The sequence below is a fragment of the Geotrypetes seraphini genome, chromosome 7, assembly GCF_902459505.1.
Source record: "Geotrypetes seraphini chromosome 7, aGeoSer1.1, whole genome shotgun sequence".
Taxonomy (NCBI): Eukaryota; Metazoa; Chordata; class Amphibia; order Gymnophiona; family Dermophiidae; genus Geotrypetes; species Geotrypetes seraphini.
This window is the reverse complement of record NC_047090.1, coordinates 3,702,715-3,728,655: the sequence shown is the minus strand read 5'-3', so window position 1 is coordinate 3,728,655 and position 25,941 is coordinate 3,702,715. Positions and strand designations below refer to the sequence as shown.

General features: G+C 44.3%; 1 protein-coding gene across 2 annotated transcripts in view; it reads right to left on the bottom strand.

Annotated features, from left to right (window-relative positions):
- TRIM24 (tripartite motif containing 24) overlaps positions 1–25,941 on the bottom strand; it is a 230,085-nt gene that overhangs the window by 102,803 nt on the left and 101,341 nt on the right. For both annotated transcript variants that reach the window (XM_033951827.1, XM_033951828.1), the window contains exons 7-9: positions 25,446–25,592; positions 23,747–23,861; positions 12,880–13,169 (exon numbers count right to left, since the gene is read on the bottom strand). In XM_033951827.1, coding sequence (XP_033807718.1) covers positions 12,880–13,169; positions 23,747–23,861; positions 25,446–25,592 — 552 coding nt within the window. The remainder of the gene's footprint in view (positions 1–12,879; positions 13,170–23,746; positions 23,862–25,445; positions 25,593–25,941) is intronic.

Here is a 25,941-nt window from a genome sequence, read left to right as displayed (position 1 = left end):
CTCCAAAGCCGGCTCCTTATACTCACCCTCCTCTGAAAAACCAGCAACCTCAGAAGCAACAGAAATCCCAACCTTCACCTGCATCTAAGGCTTCTCAGCCTTTCTGATTGTTTACAACTGTTCTGTCTCTGTCTCCTTTTCCCCCTATAGGAGGTCGTCTCCATCATTTTTACAACCGATGGACTATAATTACATCTGACCTCTGGGTGCTAACCATCATCAGGGAAGGATACTCTTTTCATTTCCCTCAGGTTCCAGCAGAGTTTCCTCCAGGAGAGTATCCTTCCAATCCGTCCCAGACCACCCTTCTTCTTCAGAAAGCTCAAGCTCTGCTTTCTCTCCATGCCATCGAACCAGTTCCCTTGGAACAGCAGAACAGGGTTTTTTATTCCCGTTACTTCCTTGTTCCAAAGAAGACGGGCGACCTGCAACCCATTCTGGATCTCAGGGATCTCAATAAATATTTAGTCAAAGAAAAGTTTTAAATGTTGTCCCTGGCATCTCTTTACCTGCTTCTCGAGCAGAACGACTGGTTATGCTCTCTGGATATCAAGGAGACCTACACTCATATCCCCATTCATCCGGCCTCCCATCAATTCCTCAGATTTCGGGTGGGGAATCTGCATTATCAATACAGAGTACTACCCTTCGGCCTGGCCTTGTCTCCCAGAGTGTTCACCAAGTGCCTGGTAGTGATAGCAGCAGCTCTAAGGAATCATGGTCTTCAGATATTTTCCTACCTTGACGACTGGCTCATCAAAGATTCCACATCTCAAGGGGTTATTGTAGTGACCCAACGGACTACCTGGTTCCTACAAAGTTTGGGATTTGAAATCAACTTTCCCAAATCTCAACTTCAGCCCTCACAGAATCTACAATTCATTGGAGCTGTTCTGGACACTATCCAACTCAGAGCATTCCTTCCACAACAACGGATGGAAACTCTTCTTCAACTCTTGTCATACAGTGTCTTCCCGCTCTTCCATCTCAGCGAGACACATGACAGTACATCTGGTTCACATGGCCTCCACAGTACACGTGACTCCTTTTGCCAGATTTCACCTCAGAATTCCTCAGTGGACCCTGGCATCTCAATGGACGCAACTTTGCGACCCTCCTTCTCGACACATTTCAGTCACTCCTTCCTTGAAGAAGTCTCTCCGCTGGTGGATGCTCTCTTCCAATCTCTCCAGATGCTTGCTTTTTCAAACGCCCCCTCATTAGAGGGTCCTCACAACAGACTCTTCGACCTACGCATGGGGCGCTCATCTCGATGGTCACCGTACTCAAGGCCACTGGACCAGTACAGATTGTCAATGTCACATAAATCTGTTGGAACTCAGAGCGATTTTCAAGGCTATCAACGCTTTTCAACATCTTCGCAACCAGGTAGTCCTCATCCGGACGGACATCCTAGTTGCCATGTATTATGTCAACAAACAAGGAGGGACGGGATCTGCCTCCCTTTGTCTAGAAGCTCTGAAGGTTTGGGACTGGGCAATCCGCCACAACACCTTCCTCAAAGGTTTCTACATACAAGGGGCGAAGAATTGCTTGGCGGACAACTTGAGTCGTCTTCTGCAACCTCACGAATGGACTCTCCATTCCTCACCTCTTCATCACATTTTTTCACAATGAGGAACCCCTCAGATAGATCTCTTTGCTGTTCCCCACAACTTCAAACTGCCTCAGTTCTGCTCCAGGATATACTCTCCTCATCGCATCGAGGCAGATGCTTTTCTTCTGGAATGGACGAATCTCTTCCTCTACACATTCCCTCTCATTCTCAAGACTCTGGTCAAGTTGAAGAACGATCATGCCACCATGATTCTCATCGCTCCTCGGTGGCCAAGACAACCTTGGTACTCCCTTCTATTTCCAACTCAGCACCAGGGAGCCATACCTTCTATCAGTTTTTCCTTCTCTGCTTACACAGTCAAGGATCTCTGCTTCATCCCAACCTGTAATCTCTACACCTGACAGCTTGGTACCTTTCAACGTAACTCCTCTTCAGTTTTCTCAATCTGTAAGAGATGTCTTAGAAGCTTCTAGCAAGCCTACCACTAGACAATGCTATCACCAAAAGTGGACTAGATTTTCCACATGGTGTTTTTCTCATCATACGGAGCCTCAGCATTCCTCCTTACCTTCTGTTTTGGACACTTGTTGCACTTATCCAATTCTGGCCTCAAGTCTACATCTATCCGAGTCCATCTCAGTGCAATTGCAGCTTTCCATCAGCCTATTGAAGGGAAACCCCTCTCTGCTCATCCAGTGGTTTCAAAATTTATGAAAGGACTCTTTAATGTTAACCCTCCTCTCAAACCGCCTCCTGTGGTTTGGGACCTCAATGTTGTCCTTTCTCAACTCATGAAGCCTCCATTTGAACCAATCGATAAGGCTCATCTGAAGTATCTCACTTGTAAAGTGGTGTTCTCATAGCCCTCACTTCCGCTCGAAGAGACAGTAAACTGCAAGCTTTAGTAACTGACCCACCATTCACTGTGTTCCATCATGACAAGGTGGTTCTTCTTACTCATCCTAAATTCCTACCTAAAGTGGTCTCGGAATTTCATCTCAACCAATCCATCGTATTCCAGTGTTTTTTCCAAAGCCTCATTCTCATCCCGGAGAATCAGCTCTTCATACTCCGGACTGTAAACGTGCTTTGGCCTTCTACTTGGAATGCACCAAACCACACAGAACTGCTCAACTTTTTGTTTCCTGCGATCCAAATAAGTTGGGCCATCCTATTTCTAAGCGTACCATCTCCAACTGGATGGAGGCTTGTATCTCTTTCTGCTATGCCCAGGCTGGATTACCTCTTCACAGTAAAGTCACAGTCCATAAAGTCAAAACAATGGCAGCTTCAGTAGCTTTCCTCAGATCTACACCTATTGAGGAAATTTGTAGAGCTGCTACTTGGTCCTCGGTTCATACCTTCACTTCTCATTATTGTCAGGATACTTTCTCCAGACGGGATGGACAGTTTGGCCAAACAGTATTACAAAATTTATTCTCCTAAATTTCCAACACTCCCACCATCCCATTCAGGTTAGCTTGGAGGTCACCCATATGTGAGAATACCTGCCTGCTTGTCCTGGGATAAAGCACAGTTATTTACCGTAACAGTTGTTATCCAGGGACAGCAGGCAGATATTCTCACAACCCACCCACCTCCCCTGGTTGGCTTCTCTGCTAGCTATCTGAACTGAGGAGACGCGCCCTGCGCTGGGCGGGAAAACACTCGCGCATGCACGGTGCGGGCGACTCGAGAGAGTGGTTCGCAAGATTGCGTCCATTGAGATGCCAGGGTCCACTGAGGAATTCTGAGGTGAAGTCTGCCAAAAGGAGTCACGTGCACTGTGGAGGCCATGTGACCTAGGAGGATCATCATGTGTCTAGCTGAAATTGAAGAGCGGGAAGACACTGCATGACAGAGTTGAAGACCATCCAGACGTTGTTGAGGAAGGAATGCTCTGAATTGGATATTGTCCAGAACAGCTCCGATGAAATGTAGATTCTGAAAGGGCTGAAGTTGGGATTTGGGGAAGTTCATTTTGAATCCCAATCTTTGTAGGAACCATGTAGTCTGTTGGGTTGCTACAATAACCCCCTGAGATGTTGAATCTTTGATGAGTCAGTCGTCTAGGTAGAGAAACACCTGAAGACCATAGTTCCTTAGAGATGTTGCTACCACCACCAGTAACTTGGTGAACACTCTGGGAGATGAAGCCAGGCCGAAGGGTAGCACTCTGTATTGGTAATGCAGATTCCCCACCCGAAATCTGAGGTACTGACGGGAGGTCGGATGAATGGGGATGCGAGTATAAGCCTCCTTGAGATCCAGAGAGCATAACCAATCGTTCTGATCAAGGAGAGGGTAACTAGGAAGTAACAGGAGCAAAACCCCCTGCTCTGCTGTTTCAGAGGATCCTCTTCGATGGCACGGAAACGAAGCAGAGCTTGAGCTTCCTGAAGAAGAAGGGCGGTCTGGGATGGATTGGAAGGGTACTGTCTTGGAGGAAGCTCTGGTAGAACCTGAGTAAAATGAAGAGTATCCTTCCCTGATTATTGACAGCACCCAGAGGTCGGATGTAATGGTCTTCCATCGATGGTAAAAATGAAGATGACCTCCTATGGGGGGAAGTGAGGACAGAGGCAGAACTATGGAGGTTATGCTCTGTTTTAAACAGTCAAAAAGGATGCACAGCCTTAGGCGCAGAAGAAGGCTGAGGCTTCTGTTGCTTCTGTTTCTTGGGAGGTGCTTGAATGTAAGGACCCGCCCATGGAGTATAACACCTCTGGAAAACTGGAGTCGGGCGTGAAGCTGGAGCTGGCTTTGGTCTGACAATGGAAGCAAAAGATTTTTCATATTCAGACAATTTCTTAGTGGCAGCCTCTATGGATTCATCAAAGAAGTCATTGCCCTCACACGTCAATGGTGCGAAGCCAGGCCAAGCGGCGCTTAGCTACAGAGAAAGCAGTGGCCCTAGCTGACAGTTCAAAGGCATCATAAGATGACTGGAGAAGATGCAATCTGAGTTTTGACAGAGTAGCAGTGACTTCTTTTGAACTCGAAATGCCTATGTTGATCCAGGTTCTGGAGAAAACCTGGAAGAATATCAATGAGGAACTTGAGATAAGTAACGAAGATAAAATTGTAGTTGAGGACTTCGGAGGACATCATAGCATTTTGATAAAGACGACATCCAAACTTGTCCATGGTCTTACCCTCTATTCCAGGAGGAACTGTAGCATAGACCCTGGAAGGATGGGTTATTTTCAATGAGGACTCCACAAGGAGGGATTGATGAGATAGCTGTAAATTCTCAAACCCTTTGCAATGTAGAGTTCTATACCTCGAGTCCAACTTGCCTGGAACAGCAGATATAGCGTAATGAGTCTCCAGACATCGTATGAAAGTTTGAGACAAAAGCTTATGAAGAGGAAGCTTAAGTGACTCTGCAGGAGTTTGAAGTAGATGCATAACTTTGAGATACTCCTTAGAGTATTTAGAACCAGCATCTAATTGAATTTCCAGGTCATCAGCCATCTGATGAAGGAAGGAAGAGGAGAGCTGATCCGCCAGGGCCCTGCCTCGAGAGGAACACAATGACCTCGAGGCGCCTTGAGTGGAGAATGAAGGCGAAGCCTCTCTGGAGAAGTGGCAATCCAAAGAATATGGAGACTTGGAGGAGGCAATGGAATCAGCCGACTCCTCTGGGTCAGGAAGCGGTGACCTTGATCGAGGAGTTGGAGGCCTCGAAGAGCTGGAATATCTGGAATGAGGTCTGGACGAGGAAGGCTGCTCTTTGGAAGGAGACCTGCATCTCAATGAATGCCTCGAGCGATGACAAGAGTGATGCCTGGAAGCAGGTCTCAAGTAGGATCAAGGAGACTTCGCCCTATGTATAGAAACAGGTAATGTTGCTGGTGAATGAATAGGGCTGGAGGCTGTACATCAAAACTAAGTGGTTTGGATCGAGGAATCTCGAAGCACTCCCAAAGACTCTGCTCCTTGTATGGAATGTGAGGATTCCTGTCGAGACACTCGCAAAGAATCTATTCCTTGCATCGAGTGTGTAGATGCCAGACCAGACACTCACAAAGACTCTGCTCCTTGCATAGAGTGTGAAGCTTCAGCTCGAGACACAAGCAGAGAGACTTGACCTCGTGGGAGACTGCTGATTGCCCAGGCTGGATTACAGGAGGCATTGTCGAGGCAGAACCATATTTGTTCAGTAATTGAACAAATTGCTGCTCCAACATGGACTGGAGAGAAGCCTGCAAATGTGGATCTGCGTCTGAAACCGAACCAATTGCTGAGGCTATAGGTTCCAAGGTGGCAGTGGAGATGTGCTTTGACTTGGAGATCTTGGAGGACCACCGCTAAAACGTTCTACTTAGGTATCTGACCTGAGGGAAGCTCAGGGGAAGATAAAGCAGGTGTATTCGAGGCTAAAGACGATCCAAACGAGGACAGTCTGATGAGACTAGAGGTTGGAGTCGTGGAAGCAGGAAGACCCTCGGTGAAAGGTGGGACCGAGGCAGCACTCGAGGTCGAGGGTATCACTGAAGAGTCCATCCTTAAGAGTTTTTCCACTAAAATCTGATGACGTTTAAGGGCTTGAGGTTGCACTCGCACGACTTAGGACTATGGTCTGGCCCAAGCCACTTGAGGCACCAGCGAAGTGTGGGTCTGTGAAAGAAAATCGCACGCTGGCAATGGCTATACTTCTTGAAGCCCGTTACTGGCTGGGACATAGAGGGAAGATAGCCGCTGTAAAGTCAAAGCTCGAAGGCTGCAGCTGAGCAGTCTGCCCCGCCAGTCAGTCGACGAAGAAAAATAAAATAAAATCTTCTTGTTTTTTTTTTAAATTAAAGTAAAAGAAAATAAGTAACACAGCGATTCGCGACTAAAAAGAACACAGACCGTGGTGAGAGCACTGGTTGAATAGTGGCTCGTGGATTGTAGGGGGCGATAGCTGTGGTACGTTAATAGAATGGACAGTGCAGGACATGATGGTGTAGTATTTTGTGGAGTTTTTCTACAAAAGTGCCTGCTTTTCGTATAGTTCTGGGTAACTCTAGTTAGATACAAGCATATGTGTTAGTTAAGGCCACGCCCAATAGAAGCGTACGAAAAGTTGGTGAATAAAAATCTGAATATGGATGTAGCCAAGGTCAGAAAAACACACTATAGATTAATATTAAGGAAAAACATAATATTCTTTTTATGTATTTTGCTATTAAGCCAGACCATAGAGGAAATTAGGATATACATGATACATAGAAAGATATTAAGAACTCCATCTTGAGGTAGTGACTCCATTTCGTGTTGGTGATTTTCTCTCTATCTTGTCTCTCTCTTTCTGTCTTTGTTCAGCTTCCCGCCTTGAGCTGGGTATACTGGGCATAGAGCTGGTGTTAAAATGGCACTTCCAAAAATTTAAAAAAATTACAAAAATAGGATTTTTCAGGTGGGGGAACACTAGAAAACCCTCAAAACCCCTTGAAATTAACTTTTGAAAATTGTCGTTGGAGCCCATCAGCTCCTCTGTACTCACTGATATCAGAGAGACAGATGCTGCACCTGCTTCCAGCCTTTTCAATGGCCAGTTCAGAATTCACTGCCATTCTACTGGAATTGCATCCTCCAAGCTGATCTTCAGGCTGCTTGTCAGACTCCACTATGCCTCCACCCCTGTGGACCACCAAATGCACATCAGGACAGGCAGAGGTGTGAAAACATAGCAAGCATGCTACGGAACACCGCTGAGCCCCCTAGGCGCACTAGTCTGTGTTCGATCCCCTGCTTAACAGTGAGTGAGACTAGGTTAGGGACGGCCCTGAGCTCCAAGGAACACTAAGCAGACTGGCTAACAGGTACCCCAAAGGGATCGGCCTGTCAGCTACACACCAAAGTCTGAATTCTCAAGCAGGCAGAGCTTCAAATCCACTTTAAATGCGAAAATACCCGTGAAAGGGAAGAAACTACGTTGAATTAAAAATAATAAAATGAGGAGAGCAGAATTCACACAGCTGCAGTTATGCATGCAGAAGAAAAGGCTGCTAGAGGGCGCTAAACTAGCCCATGAAGTACTCTGAAGGCAGAGTGAAAAAGCTGGAATGGATTTCTTCTGCAGCTCTTGCGAGTAAGGGGAAATAACCCTATGGTCTAGAATGTCTCATCTATTGCACTGGAAAAAGGAGTTCTGCAATGGATGAATGTGTGTCTTCGCCCAAGGTACTTCTATGGTTTCTGTCATAGATCTTAGATAGTGCCCTGCCATAGGGGCTGCCATGGCCAGGATGTCTGCTATTTGCTTGCAAATCTTCTGTTAATGTGGTTCTAGAAAATAGACGCAGCCAGTGTTCCCGCTAAGCTGCGTTGGCCTGCACTCGCGCACAAAATATTACATCGCAGCGCAAAGTTTCTCTTCACAGCGCACACACGCGTCGGTAAGGTAAGGGGACGCATTGGGGGGATTGCACTTCCCCACAATTGCCATGCTTCGGTTCCTCTTCTTCCTTCCTTCCTCCCCCCCCCCCCCGCGGGACCCTGCGGCACCATCAACTCTTACTCCCTCTAATGTCGGCCCTGCAGCTCCAGACTTCCTCGCACCTTCTCCCCTCCCCCTTTGGATCGCTATTATTTTAAATGTTATAGCCGCGGAGCTGTATCCATCAGTGGAGATGTCTAACCTCGGCCTGCCCCGGAACTCTTACTGCAACAGTGACTTCCTGTTCCTGCCTAGACGGGCGTCTGCTGCAGTAAGAGTTCCGGGGCAGGCCGAGGTTAGACATCTCCACTGATGGATACAGCTCCGCGGCTATAACATTTAAAATAATAGCGATCCAAAGGGGGAGGGGAGAAGGTGCGAGGAAGTCTGGAGCTGCAGGGCCGACATTAGAGGGAGTAAGAGTTGATGGTGCCGCAGGGTCCCGCGGGGGGGGGGGAGGAAGGAAGGAAGAAAGAAGAGGAACCGAAGCATGGCAATTGTGGGGAAGTGCAGAGCTGCAGGGAAGAGTGTTGCGGTACCCAGCTGGAGGGAGAAGGAAGATGAGGGAGGGAATTAAAGGAGATGCCAGGGCTTGGAGCGTAGGAGGAAGGTATGCCAGTCTAAGGGAAAAGGAAGGGGGAGAGGTGAGAGCATGGAGGGGGAGCGAAAGATGGAAGAAAAGGAAAGGAGAGAGATGCCAGAGAATCAGGGAAGGGGAGATACCAGACTATGAGGAGAGGTGTGGGAGAGGGAAGGCGAGGAGAGAGATGCCAGACCAATGGGGTGAAAGGAGAGATGGAAGGGGGAGGCATACAGTTTCTGGAAGGGGCATAGAAGGAGAGAAGATGCCATATAGGGGAAGAGAGACGGCAGACAGTGGATGGAAGGAAGAGAGTTACAAGAAGATGAGGAAAGGAGAAACCACAGAAGACAAAGGTAGAAAAAAATTTCTATTTATTTATTGCTTTAGGAGACATGTGTCACTGTTTCTGTGAAGCATTGTATGCAGAGTCCAGCTTCTTGCTGGTTCAATTTAACCTTTGTCTATGTATTTTTATTTTATCCCCCCTTTTACAAAACTGTGAAGCGTTTTTAGCACCAGCCTTGGTGGTAGCAGCTCTGATGCTCAGAATTTTATGAGCATCAGAGCTGTTACCTCCGTAGCTAAAATCCACACTACAGTTTTGTAAAAGAGGGAGGGGTTAGTTTGTGATTACATATTCCTTACTAGGCGAAGGTGTTTTCTGTGTTCTGTGTGTTCGAAAGACATGGTTTTCTGTTAGGATTGACGGTGTAGGATTGATCTGTGCTGGTCTGGCTTGTTTAGTTTTACAATGGGTGTATTGATGTACTGCTCACTGCAATATGTAAGATGCTGCCTTTTCCTAGGTACTCATGTGTGACGTGTGGTTTGTTACTAAAAATCATGTTTTTCTTACAGATGGGGGGGGGGTGCCAAAAAATGATGGGCCCCGGATGTTACATATGCTAGGTACGCCACTGTATGTAAAGATACCAGAAAGCTGGCGTAGCAAAAACTTCTAAGTTTTGAGTATTTAACCCTCCCACAATCTCACGGGCACTCGTTTCAAGTTTATTGAGATTTTGATTTAAACGCAATATCAAATATTTTCAATGCGTATAACAAAAATAAATTTGGGGAAATAAATAAAACCATTTGAACCAGTGTTCCCGCTAAGCTGCGCTGGCGTGCGCTGGCGCACAAAATATTACATCGCAGCGCACACGTTTCTCGTCACAGCGCACGATCGGAAGAGGCGTACGGCAGATGGCAGGGCGGCGAGAGGAGAATCGGGCGAGTTGGCTCATAACTTGCTGGCGCCCGATATTTTTGGCTCACGGTGAAAAAAGTTTGCTCACAACACCCGCCCGCTTAGAGGGAACACTGGACGCAGCCTACTGTGTTGAAGAACTCCAAAATACTCAAGAATCTGGTTTGGTACCAGGTGGCTCTTTTGAAAAAAATCCAGGTTCTTTAAGATCTAATCACTTGTGATACTGCTTTCTCTCCCTCCATCCAGGATGGGGTTCTCTGATGAGTCAATTGTCCAGGTATTGATGCACATGTAACCCCACATTATTTTTTTAGTGGTTGTCGCTGGGCGAGAACCAGAAGACTGAGGTTTCCTGGCCCCTGTGAATCTGATTCACAGACTGCAGCGCGTTGTACAGGAGCAGTTGATGCCTGTTCCCCACCGATTTTGCTTATTGTATTTAATCTGGTTTTCTGACACTCTGTGAACCATCAGTAGGGACCCCTAAGGAAGGATGGTTCCTTCGAAACACGGACCGTGTCGGGTCCGGTCCACAGGAATATTGAGACCAATTGCTTTATATACTTTTGATACAATTTATGCATTTTGTTTTTATACTTTTTGTTTTTGTGTTTTTAATAAACTCCTGTACCCTGTACATTTTCTTGCAGTATTATTTCTGTTTGCTTTTGCTGTTTTTTTACTGCAAGTCCTGTTGGTTTTTCGTTTGTTTTGCTCTGTGAATCTCTGCCAGGACTCTTGATACGGTCTCTGGTTTGATGCTCCTCCTAATGATGAAAATGTCATGAGCCTTGAAAATTAGATCATCCAGTCCCATTAGGTCTACTGTCCAGTAAAGAACTTGGGCAACAATCTGCTACACTAAATATAAGATCATCCAGCCCTTTTCCAAGTAACATTTGTCCTTAGAAGGGGAGTTTACCAAGCGTAGCTTTAGAAGTCTCCTGCCCATTGCCTGATGCAGAGCATTCTATGGGCTGAGAGAGAACAAGCAGAGACTTTACTCATAACTGATGATATCATATAGTACATCAGCTGTATAATACACCCCTGCTACTATAAGCGAGGGAAAATGGTTGGCATCTATAATCAAAATCAAAATCTTTTACCAGCTAGGACATATATTACTCAAAAATAAACTGGAAAAAATATATACAGTAGAACAAAACAGGCAACACATAAATGGCCATTCAAGGAGGAAAAGCTTCAGACCCCTTTGGGGAGACTCTCTTTCAAATTGAGAGGGTTAGATAACGTCACTGCAAAAGCCTCCTTTCCACCTGTGTTACAGCTGCTGAATTTAAAGTGCTTTTAAAGTGCTCCATCCATTACTGCAGTCAAAAAAAATCTAAAGTGCTCTTTCAAGTGCTTTCAAATGCTGTTCAGATATTTAAATAATTTGATGCCGTTTCCTATTCCACTGTTCTTAATTAATGGTTTGAAACATTGTAAAAACGCAACAGGAAAATTTATCTGTTGCTCTGTAAAGGCTTCAATTCCCACCCCCTCCAACGTTGGCCAAATAGCATTTTGCCAGAAGGCTGCTTCAGGGATTGAGAGAGACAGTGTAAAGAACGGCACCTAGAGTGCTCAATGCCCATACCATAAAAAGTGAAGATGCCACTGTCACAAGGATCTGAGAGGGATTTTATTCCATGCAGTCATGACCCCTGGCAGTTCCCCAGTCCTAGAAACCTCAGAGGGGGCTAAGCCTAAGGCTCCCCATCCCCCTCATGTGTTCTGTTACACATGGCATAAGGATGCTCCTCAGCTGACCATACAGCGCAAATCTGGCTGGATATGGGAGTAAAAGGGTCTGAGCAATTCATTACCATCAATTTGAAGGTCAAACAATAAAACATGTAAAAAGGAGAGAGGGGGGCGCAGGCTGGATGGAAAAGGGAGAGGGGCGTAGAAAGAAGGCAGATACCATATGGAAGGGGGAGAGAGCAGACAGTGGATGGAAGGGGTAGATGCTGAAAGGAAGAGAGTTTAAAGAAGATGAAAGCAGAAACCAGAGACAACAAAAGGCAGAAAAAATAATTTTATTTCTATTTTGTGATTAGAATATATCAGATTTGACATATGTATCCTGCTAAAACTGGTGTTAAGACATAACTGGGGACTGCAAAGCCCATTAAGTGCTTCTTTTGCTTCCAGCTGCCTTAGGGCTCTCTCTATGACCAGGGGCATTTGCCCTAGTTACACTCCCCTAACACTATTGCAGCCATGTGTGACTTTGGTATTCTGTTAGCATGATATTTCTCTGTAGCATTCTGTAATAATTTGGCTTATTCAGTTTTCTTGATAGTAGAGGAGATATATGTGAAAGGGAGGGGAGACGGGTTTTGTTGATCCTTGCTCTGTATTTGTGCTTATAGAATAGTTTCTTTTTATACTTTAATAAAATACATGCAATATGAAATCATAACTATTTGAGGCTTGTGCGGATGGAATCAGATGGTTTGCGGGGACCGAGCTCGCAGGGACAGGGCGTAGACAGGGTTTTTTAATTCAGTCTTAGTAGTTTGACGGTCCACAAAATAATTCTTTTATTTCCGCTGGTCCATAGGTGTAAAAAGGTTTAAGAACACTGACTTAACCCTCCCCATTGCTCCAGGTACAATACTTACATTGTGAGCCCATTAGGAATGGAGAAAAGTACTTGCATATATTGTAAACTGCTTGATTGTACCACAGAAAGGCAGTAAATCAAATCCCATCATCCGTACCCTTAAATAAAATATGTTTAAACACTTTTTTTTTTTAATTGTAAAGAACCTCAAGCGATTTGCCAAGGTGTATGTATCAAATGCTGGAAATAAGAGGTTAGAAACAGTAATTTGAGAACCAGGAAAAAATCAGGATTCAAATTTTGCCGATGCTCTTTGCGACCTTGGGAAAGTTGCTTCACCCTTTGTTGCTCAGGTATCAGCTTCTTAGATTATAAACCTTCTGATGACAGTGAAATATTACTGCGCTTAAGTGCAACCTCAGCTTGCCCCCCTCCCAAAATGAAAGGAATCTGAAATTGCAAATAAATCAGCAATAAAATTCCTTTTTTAGTTATACAATACCTGATTAGAGGTAGAAGGTGGATGTTGATTAGGTCCCTGAATCCTAGCATTTCCAAGTCCCACAGGATGTGGGGGTCCCACTGGACCTGGTCTCCTCTGAACCTGCTGTCTCTGAGCCAGAATTTGCTGCTGCATGTGCTGAATGCGGAGCTGAGCTAAACTGATTTGTGTAGGGAACTTGGAGAGCTGGTTGGCAGACACAGTCCCTTGTGCTTGCAAATTCTGTGTGTCCATTGAGGAATGTGAGGTAACATGTGGAATAGCTTCATTTTCTTCAATAGCTAGAGTACCTAATTTCAAACAAAGAAACAAAGATCTGTTTTCATTTAAGATAACCATATTTTATATGATTTTATCTGCAATGTATGTAAATAATGATTTCAGAAATCTATCAATTACAAGAGAAAATCCATACCATCCAGTGATTTCAAGGAGGCATAGTCTGGAAAAGGCTTGGATGAGACTAAAACATGTCTATTCTCCGTTTTACAAAGGGAATACATATATATGGAGAAAAGTATTAATGCTTACCATATATATGAAAATAATAATAAAAAAAATAAAAATAAAAATAAAAAAAATGGTTGACTCGAATATAAGTCGGGTGGCTTAATATTCAAGTGCCCTGCCAGGCTCTGCACCCAGCTCCCTTTCTGCCAGGCACTGCACCCAGCACTCTTCCCTCCCTCCCCTGTCAGGCATTGCACACAGCCCCCTTCCTTAAGTACATAAGTACATAAGTAGTCGCCTCCGCCGGGGCAGACCAGAGGTCCATCCAGCCCAGCGGTCCGCTCACGCGGCGGCCCATCAGGCATATTGCCTGGTCAGCGGTCCCTGACTAATTTTATTGCCTACCTCTACAGTTATCTCTAAACCTTCCACTGCTCTTATCTGTACCCCTCAATCCCTTTGTCTTCCAGGAACCTATCCAGGTCATCCTTGAAACCCTGTACTGTGCTATTTCTTATCACGGCCTCCGGAAGGGTGTTCCATGTGTCCACCACCCTCTGTGTGAAAAAGTACTTCCTTGCGTTTGTTTTAAACCTGTCCCCCTTCAATTTCATCGAGTGACCCCTTGTTCTTGTGGTTTCTTTCAAATTGAAAAATCTGTCTTTGTCAACCTTTTCGATGCCCCTCAGGATCTTGAAGGTCTCTATCATATCTCCTCTGAGTCTCCGCTTTTCCAGGGAGAACAGCCCCAGCTTCTTCAGTCTGTCAGTGTATGTAAGGTTTTCCATACCCTTAATCAGTTTAGTTGCTCTTCTCTGGACTCCCTCAAGCATTGCCATGTCCTTTTTGAGGTACGGTGACCAGTACTGTACACAGTATTCCAGATGCGGGCGCACCATAGCCCGGTACAGTGGCAGGATGACTTCCTTCGTTCTGGTCGAGATACCCTTCTTAATGATACCTAACATTTGGTTTGCTTTCCTCGAGGCTGTGGCGCATTGTGCCGACGCCTTCAATGTCGTGTCTACCATCACTCCCAAGTCTCTTTCCAGATTACTGACCCCTAGCATTGATCCCCCCATTTTGTAAGTGAACATCGGGTTCCTTCTCCCTATATGCATGACCTTGCATTTCCCTACATTGAAGCTCATTTGCCACTTTTTCGCCCATTCTTCCAATGTCGTAAGATCCCTTTGGAGATTCTCGCAGTCAACCGTGGTTTCAACCTTGCTGAATAGTTTGGTGTCATCTGCAAATTTGATGACCTCGCATTTTGTTCCCGCCTCCAGGTCGTCAATGAATATGTTAAACAGGAGCGGTCCCAGCACCGATCCTTGAGGAACCCCGCTCGTGACCCCTTGCCAGTCCGAGTAATGGCCCTTTACACCAACCCTCTGCTTCCTGTCTGCCAGCCAGTTTTTGATCCATCGGTGGACCTCCCCGTGCACCCCATGGTTCCATAGCTTCCTGAGCAACCGCTCATGTGGTACCTTATCGAAGGCTTTCTGGAAGTCTAGGTAAATTATGTCTATGGGTTCTCCTTTGTCCACCTGGTTGTTTACCCCCTCAAAGAAGTACAACAAGTTTGTGAGGCACGACCTACCCTTGCAGAACCCATGCTGGCTCGACCTTAGCTGTCCATTTTTTTCGATATGGTCACAGATGCTGTCCTTAATCAGTGCCTCCATCATCTTTCCCGGGACCGATGTGAGGCTTACCGGCCTATAGTTTCCCGGGTCGCCCCTCGAACCCTTCTTGAAGATGGGCGTGACATTAGCTATTTTCCAGTCCTCCGGGATCTCTCCAGTTTTTAGGGATAGGTTGCATATTTGCTGAAGTGTCTCTGCTATTTCATTCCTTAATTCCTTGAGCACCCTTGGGTGAATGCTATCCGGACCTGGCGACTTGTCGCTCTTTAGCTTGTCTATCTGCCTGAGGACATCCTCCTGGCTCACCTCTAATTTGACCAGCTTGTTATCTTGATCTCCATTTTCTATTTCCTCTGGTTCCGGAATGTTGGATGTGTCCTCCCTCGTGAAGACCGACGTAAAGAAGTCATTTAACTTGTCAGCTATTTCTTTTTCCTCCCTCACTACTCCCTTTCTATCCCCATCATCCAAGGGCCCCACTTCCTCCCTCGCTGGTTGCTTCCCCTTTACGTACCTGAAGAATGATTTGAAATTTTTTGCCTCTCCCGCTAGTCTCTCTTCATATTCCCTCTTTGCTCTCCTAACCACTCGGTGGCACTCCTTCTGGCTTTCCTTGTGTTCCTTTTGGTTGGCCTGCGTTTGATCCTGTTTCCATTTTTTGAACGATGCTTTCTTGTTACTGATCGCCTTTTTTACAGCTGCCGTTATCCATGCTGGGTTCTTTATTCGATTTTTCTTGCACTCTTTTCTGAACCTGGGGACGTACAGGTTCTGTGCTTCGTGCACCGTACGCTTGAGCAGGGTCCAGGCGCTTTCTACGGACTCTACCTTCCTTGTGCTGCCGTTGAGTTTCTTCCCCACCATTTTCCTCATTGCATCATAATTCCCTTTTCTGAAGTTGAGCGCTGTTGTTGTGGTTCTTTTCACCCTGGATGATCCCAGTTCTAGTCTGCACTGGATCATGTTGTGATCGCTGTTTCCCAGTGGGTCTAATACCGCTACTTCCTTTGCAGGTCCCCCCAGTCCACTGAAGATTAGATCAAGAGTAGCTTCTCCTCGTGTAGGTTCCATGACCAGCTGTTCCAGGAAGCAGTCCCTCGTGGCTTCCAGGAATTTGGTCTCTCTCTCGCAACTTGAGTGCCCGATACTCCAGTCTATCCCAGGGTAGTTGAAGTCTCCCATCACCACCACACTTCCATTCTTGCATACCTGCCGCAGTTCCGTCTCCAGGTCCCAGTCGATTTCTTCCGATTGGCCAGGCGGACGATAGTATAGACCCAATTTGATGTCTGCTCCAGATCCTCCTGGTAGCTTAACCCATATTGATTCCAAGCCTTCCGACCTTACTGCTGTTTCCATTTTGGTTGAGGGTATGGAGTCTTTTATGTATAGCGCTATTCCTCCACCCTTCTTGTGTGTCCTGTCTCTCCTGTAAAGTTTGTACCCTGGTATGACCACATCCCATTTATTCCTTCCTTCCCTTCCTCCCCTGTCAGACTCTGCACCCAGCACTCTTCCTTCCCTCCCCCATCAGATTCTACAGGATGTTGGGCATGATTAAAAAGGGGATCACGAGTAGGTCGGAGGACGTCATAATGCCACTTTACAGAGCAATGGTCAGACCACACTTAGAATACTGTGTCCAGTACTGGTCTCCATACCTCAAGAAGGATATAACTCTGCTGGAGAGGGTGCAGAGGCGAGCCACGAAACTAGTCAAAGGTATGGAGAATTTGAGCTACCAAGAACGCCTCAGAAAACTGGGACTGTTCACCCTCGAAAAGAGAAGATTGAGAGGGGATTTGATAGAGACTTTTAAAATATTAAAAGGATTTGACATAATAGACCAGGAAGAAGCATTATTGACATTTTCAGATGTGACACGGACAAGAGGTCATTGCCTGAAACTGTGTGGCAGCAGGTTTCAGGACAAATGTCAGGAAGTTCTGTTTCATACAGCGAGCGGTGAGCGCTTGGAATGCTCTCCCAGAGGAGCTTGTGGCGGAGACTAGTGTTCAGGGTTTCAAGCGCAAGTTGGATGCACACCTTCTTGCAAATCATATCGGGGGATACGGGAAATCCGGGTCTCCAACAGGGAGCACCTAACTGGGCCTCCGCGTGTGCGGATCACTGGACAAGATGGACCTATGTCTGATCCGGTGAAGGCATTTCTTATGTTCTTATGTACACCCTCCCTACCTCCCAGGCTCTGCACCTTGCTGTCCTCCCTGTTGCCCTCCCGGTCCTAGACTCAGGCTCATACCTCTACTGATGATCGTCAGTGGAGGTGCAGCGGGCAGGAGTGAACTTTCCAAGTTCCTGCCCCGCTGTTAACTGGCTACAGTGTCTTCGGTCGCTGAGAAGAAGCACGAGCAGGTGCGCAATTTTGCACTGCTGCTCAGTGCTGAGCAGCTTCCTTAATGGTTCCCGCAAATTCTCACGGGAACCATTAAGGAAGCCGTTCAGCACTGAGCAACAGCGCAAAATCGCACACCTGCCTGGTGTCGGTCCGATGAAGATGACGATGTGTGATATGACTTCCTTTTACGCTTTCAGCACTACCGTTCTTTTATGTTACAGTGAGTCATTATCTGTTGTATACGTCAAATTCAGTGTTTTTGGAAATACGAGTGGATTTCCATTTATGAGCGCTCTCTATAATTATCAATATAAAGAAAACTTATTTTTTTCACTACTCACCACAACGATTTCAAACCTTATTCTTTGTCTGTGATTAAAGTTTAAGAAATGAGTTATGCTTCCTCTTCTTTTTTCCCGTTACACAAACATACATAGCTACTTCCTGGTTGATGTGTCTGTGTTTAGGGACGCTGGGAAATGTAGTGCTCTATTTCTTTAACTTGAAATTATCAGCAGCTATTTTCTTTTTGTCTCTATAATAACTGGAACATATTGCATAGGGTTCTCATGATCCACTTCTATTCCAGATAGTAATATTAATTAATGTTGTGCTAACATACTGAAGTGAGAATAACTTCTGCTTTTTATTTCCTATGTCCCAAGCTAAGTTTTTGAGTGTTTTAACAGAGAGACATACTCTATATTGTTAACCCATTATAGGATGTTCACTTCTTGTTACAAAAATTATTTGTCTAGCTTTAAGCAATGTGTAAAGAAGTAAAAAGAACAAAACTACATGACGGCCTCCTAGCCACACAAGCTGCAAGACTAGACAACCAAATCTCCAACCTTCTGATGACCACCCAAGACTATAAGACGTTCAGAAAAGAAATAAAAACCACACTTTTCAAGAAATTCCTAAAATAGATATAACAACACGACCACTAAAAGCCCTCAAGATCTTCACTACCTCTCCAGCTATTCTCTACAATTCATATAATTCTGTAACTCTGTAATTCTCTTATTCATTGTAATTCTGTCCTTAAACTAACCTTTTGTAATCCGCCTTGAACCGCAAGGTAATGGCGGAATAGAAATCCCTAATGTAATGTAATGTAATGTAATGTTAAACAACCATTTATGCCTATGACTTTGCTAGATTTCCCTTTACATTTTATTTTACTTTTTAATTTTATCATTTTCACTTTAATATTATTCAATATAACCTATGTGTTAATATGTTTAAATTTATAGCAGTGCCATTTTTTTTATTTAGGTCAGATTCCTTGCTATGTTTTGACATATTTTTACTTCATATGCCACTGTAGCTATAATTCCTTTAGGTTGTCAGATATACTTCAGATATACTTATTTGATTAGGAGCACATAAATTTTGATTTCTGTTTTCTTTTGCATATTTAGTGCTGTACCTATTTTGTTAGTAATATTACTCAGGCATAGTTGGAAACAAACTAAACAATATATATATATTTCATATATTTATTTCTTGTTGATTGTGGTTCGCTTCAGTAAGACAACTGCCATATCAGATGACACTGTTTGTTACATGAGAATCTTTTGAATGAAATTTTTCTGATATTACAGTTGCAATTCTGCTATTAGTGACTTATTTGCACACCTATGGACTGATGCTAGTTACTAAAGATATTTGAGATATCATCGCTGAGGATTTTCCACCTGTATGAGATCCAGATGATGGATGAACCCCATTGGAAGGATCTTGTTACCAGAGAAGGAATATGATGAGTGCCAAGAAACCCTAAAGACTTACCAGCAAAGACTTATTGACTGTTCCTACTAATGACTGGATGATCTTTATGGCCTTGAATTTCTACAGCTTCCTTTTTGCCTCCCCACAATCATGGACTTGTTGATTTGCACTTTAACCTTTTTTATGGACTTATGCAGTATTAGTATATATATATATATATATATATATTTAACAACAGGCATATTACTAGATTCCTGTGCTCTGCTCGATTGTGACTTTTATGCATTTTCATCCTGTTTTGACTCCCTTAATTGCGCCTTAATTATTTTCCATTTCAATTGGATTCTCTCCATCTCCTTTCTTGCTGCTAGAGCCGAGGTGAAGTGCAGTGAAGACGCAAGGATGACTTGAACCCATTCACCTCTTTTGATCCTAAAAAGTGCACTAAGGACCATGATAGCGAGATCTGATGTGGTTACCTGTGCTTCCACCTTGGCCTGTGAGCATAACCTGATAACGTTTGGACCTAACCAAATCTGCACTGATCCCAGCTATTTTGGAAGGGCATGGAAATAATCTAACTTGTTAATTTATCCCTTTCTGATATAGTACACTCATAACAGGATGAAGCCATAAAAGCAAGGTATCTTTAAATGTTTAATCACATATATTTTCCCATGTAAGGCATATGTTTTTGCGAGATTTCTTTATTGTAATAATTATTTGATTTCTCATGATTACTGAGTCATACTGTAATGATTGTCCTCGTAGTTTAGCTTGGGTTGGGTTAGTCATTTGTCCTTTTAATACTTTATCAAGCTCAATTTCAAGTCTTTGGGCCCTATGCCTGTACTCCGTGATCAACACCAGCATGACCTTCAACAACACCTTGACCTTGCGGTTTCGAAGAGGGTGATGAGAAGGAAGGGAGGGAGAGAGAGAGAGAGCGAGAGTCCTGTACAGGTGACAGGTGAAGAGCCTCCCCTGAAATCCCCTAACATATTAGGCCAATAAACACAACTAGAGGCCTAAGATGGCTGAGAATGCTCTGACTAAAACTGTCAAGCCTTTGCACAATCTATGCTTGTTGAAATCAGCAAGCCAAGCGGAAAATGAGCGAGTGAAACAAAACTTATTCTTTTACATGGCAACTGGTGTCAAATCTGTAGTAATGCCGGGGAAGTGGATCTAAGAAGGATGAGAACATGTCTTTTAACCAAGAATATAAAAATACATTATTTTGCAAGAATACCTTGTGACAAACAGGCTTTTACTGGCCGATGACTTGAAATTGCTGACATGATAAATTAAAACGCCACATGCGGAAAAAGATAGATTTTCTGGTAAACAGGACATGCGTATGGTATGACACAGATATTATGAACCAATTAATAAACTGATAAATGTAATGACGTTTGTAAGTGACCAATAAAAATTAACAATATGATATGTGCCAACGTGGCCTCAAGCTGTCAAGAATTGTATAAGAGACAGCCTTGGTGATTGTGAAAACAGGACACACATCCAGGTATACTCAAGCGCTTGAGGTATACTATCTGTCAGCTCCATATGCTGTAAATATTTGTTCTTGTAACCTGTTATTGATTGTTAATAAAATAAATATATATTAATTATAACAGCATATTGAGTTTCCATGAAGCTACTGGTATTGAAAGGCCGTAAATAGGCGGCTTTTCAGAGTGCATCGGGATCGATGGTGACGCCGAGCCTGGTGTCGATCCGATGAAGATGACGATGTGTGATGTGACTTCCTTTTACGCTTTGAAGAGCAGGAAGGAAAGTGATAGTTCTGCTTCAAAGCAGCTGAGGATGACCGATGCGGACTGGACTTGGATTGTTGAGACAATGAGGAAGAACGGTGATGCCCAAGAACTGGATCGACACTGTGATGGGGAACGGGCTGTGCGATGAGCTGTGTTTAGACGTGGAGCTTTGATGTTGCACTGGAGATCAGTACCACAGGACCTGATGGCCTTAGGCTGGGTCGGAGTAAAGATCTTAAACATGTCACTGACTTGGAAAAGTGCTTTGAGCTTTTCACGATATGAGAGCACCAGTACCTTTTGGTGTTCTGCTGGAACCACTGGTGCTGTGTCTGGCCTTGGAGAGGGTGACCTCGAAGAGGATGCACACCTCGATGGAGGAGAGACCAAACACAAAAGTGGTCGTCGCTTGGTCGACATCAAGGGACTTGATGCAAGATTGACTTGCAAGACCTGTTGGGAAGCTGGCGGGTTTTTTTTATGTTGAAACAATTTTTATTGATGACAAACAAGTACAACACAATGCAACAAGAGTTACAGGTCAATAATAGTTAACAAGACCTGAAAAGGCAATAACCAGGTGTACTGTCATCATTTTACACAACAAACCAACTGCTAAACCTCCCCCTCTCCCAAACAGAAATTAATGAACTCCCCACCCCCCCTTCGTAAAGATCCCCACGCCTCCCTCTCCGTCATCAACTAGCCAGACTAGACTGAGAACTGGTCAAGGCCCTGGTTCATGAGAGACCTCAAATCACCAAATAGAAAAGAGTGGAGCCCTCAAACCCCAAAACAAAAAAATAAAAACAGAGCAGCAAAGAACCAACTAACCAAGGAAAAAAATAAACAAACCTCCAGAGGAAGACAGCACCCCCGAACCACCCAGCCCAAATGTATCCAGGAAGACTTATAAGGAGTTCAAAATCTCACTATGAAGACAAGAAGGTAAGGCGAATGAGCCGGCTGCTGCTCCAAAAGGAAGAGAATGATGGCCTCCAGACCGCGGGCCGCAAATAAAACCTGGAGAGCCACATGCGGCCCGCGGGCCACATGTTTGAGACCGCTGCTCTAGAGGCATTCTAAGAATCTGCTGGTGTTTGAAGATCTGCAGAGACCGAGGAAGCGAAAGAAAACAAAATGGCCACAATTCAGTGAGGGAACTGCAAGCTGGCTTGTATGTAAAGCACAGTTACTTACCGTAACAGGTGTTATCCAGGGACAGCAGGCAGCTATTCTCACATATGGGTGATGTCATCCGACAGAGCCCCGATGTGGACGCCTCACAGACTTGCTTGAAGAAACTAGAAGTTTCGAGTCGCCCGCACCGCGCATGCGCGAGTGCCTTCCTGCCCAGCACAGGGTGCGTCTCCTCAGTTCAGATAGCTAGCAGAGAAGCCAACCAGGGGAGGTGGGTGGGTTGTGAGAATAGCTGCCTGCTGACCCTGAATAACACCTGTTACGGTAAGTAACTGTGCTTTATCCCAGGATAAGCAGGCAGGTATTCTCACATATGGGTGACCTCCAAGCTAACCAAAATGGGATGGTGAGAGTGTTGGCAACTTAGGAGAATAAAGTTTGTAATACTGTTTGGCCAAACTGTCCATCCCGTTTGGAGAAAGTATCCTGACAATAATGAGAAGTGAAGGTATGAACTGTGGACCAAGTACCAGCTCTACAAATTTCCTCAATAGGTGTAGATCTGAGGAAAGCTACTGAAGCTGCCATTGCTCTGACTTTATGGGCTGTGACTTTACTGTGAAGGGGTAATCCAGCCTGAGCATAGCAGAAAGAGATACAAGCCGCCATCCAGTTGGAGATGGCACGCTTAGAAATAGGATGGCCCAACTTATTTAAATCGAAGGAAACAAAAAGTTAAGGAGCAGGTCTGTGTGGTTTAGTGCGTTCCAAGTAGAAGGCTAAAGCACATTTACAGTCCAGAGTATGACGAGCTGATTCTCCAGAATGAGGCTTTGGAAGGTTTCCGATGTACTTTCTCCAGGACCTTCTTGTTCAGGCTGGGAACATGATGACAAATGGCAGTAGCATAGTATCCAGAAGCATCAAAACAAGTGTTGCACTAGGAACACCGATTTATTATCTTTGCCAAGGCTACCATGAGAAGAGAGAAGAAAACTCTACCAATTTTGGTATCTGCTAGCTGCCAAAAGACAATAGCAAACGATAACCCCTGGGTCAAGCAAATATTACTTCAAGCAATGCTGTCTTATCTATACTGCATGCCCCTAAGTCTTACCTGGCGTGCTGCTTGAGAGACACAGAAAACCCTAATATTCTTATCGGTGAAATCATCTTAGTTAGAATTCAGAAATGTTATTCATCGTAATATTTTCTTTTATTCAGCTAACTCGAAAAGAGGGAGGGAATGAGAAAGGGATCCAGACTCCAGCTGGTATGCCCATTAAGGTGCTCCCCAATTAATGCCCCATGCTCAAATGGGCACCAGCTGGATATCTAGTCTAGGAGTGACTCTGAACCAACCAATCCATGAACTGCACAAAATGCCAACTGCTGGAGAGAGAAAAATACTGAAGTACTGGAGTTACACAGCATCCTTATAAAAAGACGGCACATTTCTATATTTTATATCTTCACCTGCTGGTTGATGGTCATGACATCAGCAAGTTCTGGGCCAATCTGGTGGAGACACTAAGGAAAGGGGTTTTGTTTTCCTGATGAATGCTATTTCTTTTCATGTTTATCATTTATGCAATCTTCTTCCATTATGTGGACCAAGAAGAATGCTCTTATAGAGTATTTTCTTGCAATGTATTTTGTTTAATCATCTATCTTTTTATTAGTAGATATTTCCTCGTAGATAAACCTAATATAAATGTACTAAAAGTTTTCAATTATAAAATATATCTTACCTAAATTTAAAATATTTTGTGCCCATACGTTGGCATCACAATGAAACTGAACACTGTTGGTCACAGGTGGTGAGTCGCACCTTGCACGAAGGAGATGACGCAGTCGATAAGTAATCTAATAGAATAAAAGAAAATCATCTGAAGAACAGGTAGATCATGTATTTTCTTAATGAGAAAGAATAAATGCCAACATTGTAGGTGTTCATACAGTATAAATACTTTTCTGATAACTATAATGGGAAGACTGCCAATATTATAACCACTGGCTTTGACTTCAATTATATAGTAGTCATATTAGCTACAATGAAAAGTCTGATATTGCTTCCACTTGGTATTCTAGATCCTCTGGTAGAAAATAATCAAAATCATTTAATTATTGACTATGCTTCCTGGTCACAAAGGTAAAATTAGGTCTTATCTTCTAATGTTCTTTCCTTGAGCCCTTCCAGACTAGTCCAGAAGCTTGGATACAGCAGAATCTCAGTTAACCAGCACCCATGGGGATTGCTGGATAGCTGTTTTTCTGGTTGATTGAGAATGTTGTGTTAGAAACCTTGTCTAACCCAGATCTCAATTCCCCCTTCCCTCCCGCCCCTAAGCATCAGCGCGGCAACATTCCTAAGCCATAAAGTCCCCTCTTCCTCAAGTCCCAAAGCAGCAGAAGCAGGCAGCAGTCCTGAGTCATGAACCCCCTCTCTCCCTCCATTTCTTACCTGAAGTGGCAGCTGTTCAGCAGGAGGCAGCGCTCAACAGACTGCTCGTGGCCAGCCCCAGCAGGGCCTTTTCTCTGAAGTGTCTGAAGTGTCGTATCAGAGAAAAGGCTACAGGTGGGTTTTGGAGGGCTCATATTTCCAACACAGTACTAGTTAGGGTGGGATATGGGCCTGGGTCCTCTTCTCTATAGTCTACTGCACCGACCATTAGGCTACTCCAGGAACCTGCTTGCTGCTCCAATGGAGTGGCCAAAACATCTGAAGCTGTCATACAGGCTGGTTTGTACTGTTTCTTTCATATCTTTGGGGGCTGGGAGGAGGTCAGTGACCACTGGCGGAGTAAGCTGATGTCATGTCTTAATCTCTCCAGTGGTCAAATGGTCAAGTTTGGGCATCTTTTTGGCATTTGTTACTGAAATAGGTCTAGCTTCAAACCAAGCACAGTTTATCAAGCACATTTTCTACAATGTTCCATTATTGCAGAAAAATGTCCAAATCATAAGCTCACTCTAGTCTTGTTCAAAATACATCCCCTTGGGATTCAGATGCACTGCAGCGAACAGCACAGAAAACAGTCTACAAAATAGGTTTCAAAAACCGTGATTTGGATGTTTTGGAGATGACAAATGTCCATATGCCACTTTATGTTGCTTTTTGGACATTTTCTGTTTTGAAAATGAGCCCCATAACATTGTTTTTAAACAGATGCACTGCAACGAACAGCACAGAAAACAGTCTACAAAATGTGTTTCAAAAACCGCGATTTGGATGTTTTGGAGAAGACAAGTGTCCATATGCCACTTTATGTTGCTTTTTGGACATTTTCTGTTTTGAAAATGAGCCCCATAACATTGTTTCTAAACAGAAAAAAAAAAAAAAAACCAGAAAAAAGTATATCATACTGTATTACCTTCTCACTTAAAGTCAGAATGCTGCCCTTTTCTCTAATTTTAGAAGCAGATGTCATCAAACCTGGAATACCTTACCAGACGCTTGCTGTACAATAATGCTGTGCTGCTACCGCTGGAAACAGCCCACTTTGAGAAGTCTACCACATGATCTAACTGCTTGGAGAGGACCATCACCTCCTGCTGCTGCCTCAGAAGCTTCATCTGCCGATCTTTAGCTAGATTCTAAAGAACAAAATATCAAAATATTTTTAGCTAGTTTTATTTTTTAACAGGAATATGTTAGGGATGGACTCTATGAGCCCAATTCTGAAAATGGCGCCTACAATGGTAATGACTTAAAAATGGGTGCCTGAGTGTCAATCACTAGTAGGCGCCGCGTCCAGAATTGCTTTGTACAGACACCTTAAATGAAGGCCAGCATTTTACAAGCTTACATTTAAGGAGTCTGATTTGCACCTATGGAAGCACATAGGCATGCCTACAGACGCCTAAGGCCACTTCCAAAGTAAGCCATGCCTATGCTGGCCTTAGGGGTCTATAGGCGTGCCTAGGTGCTTCTGTAGGCATGAGT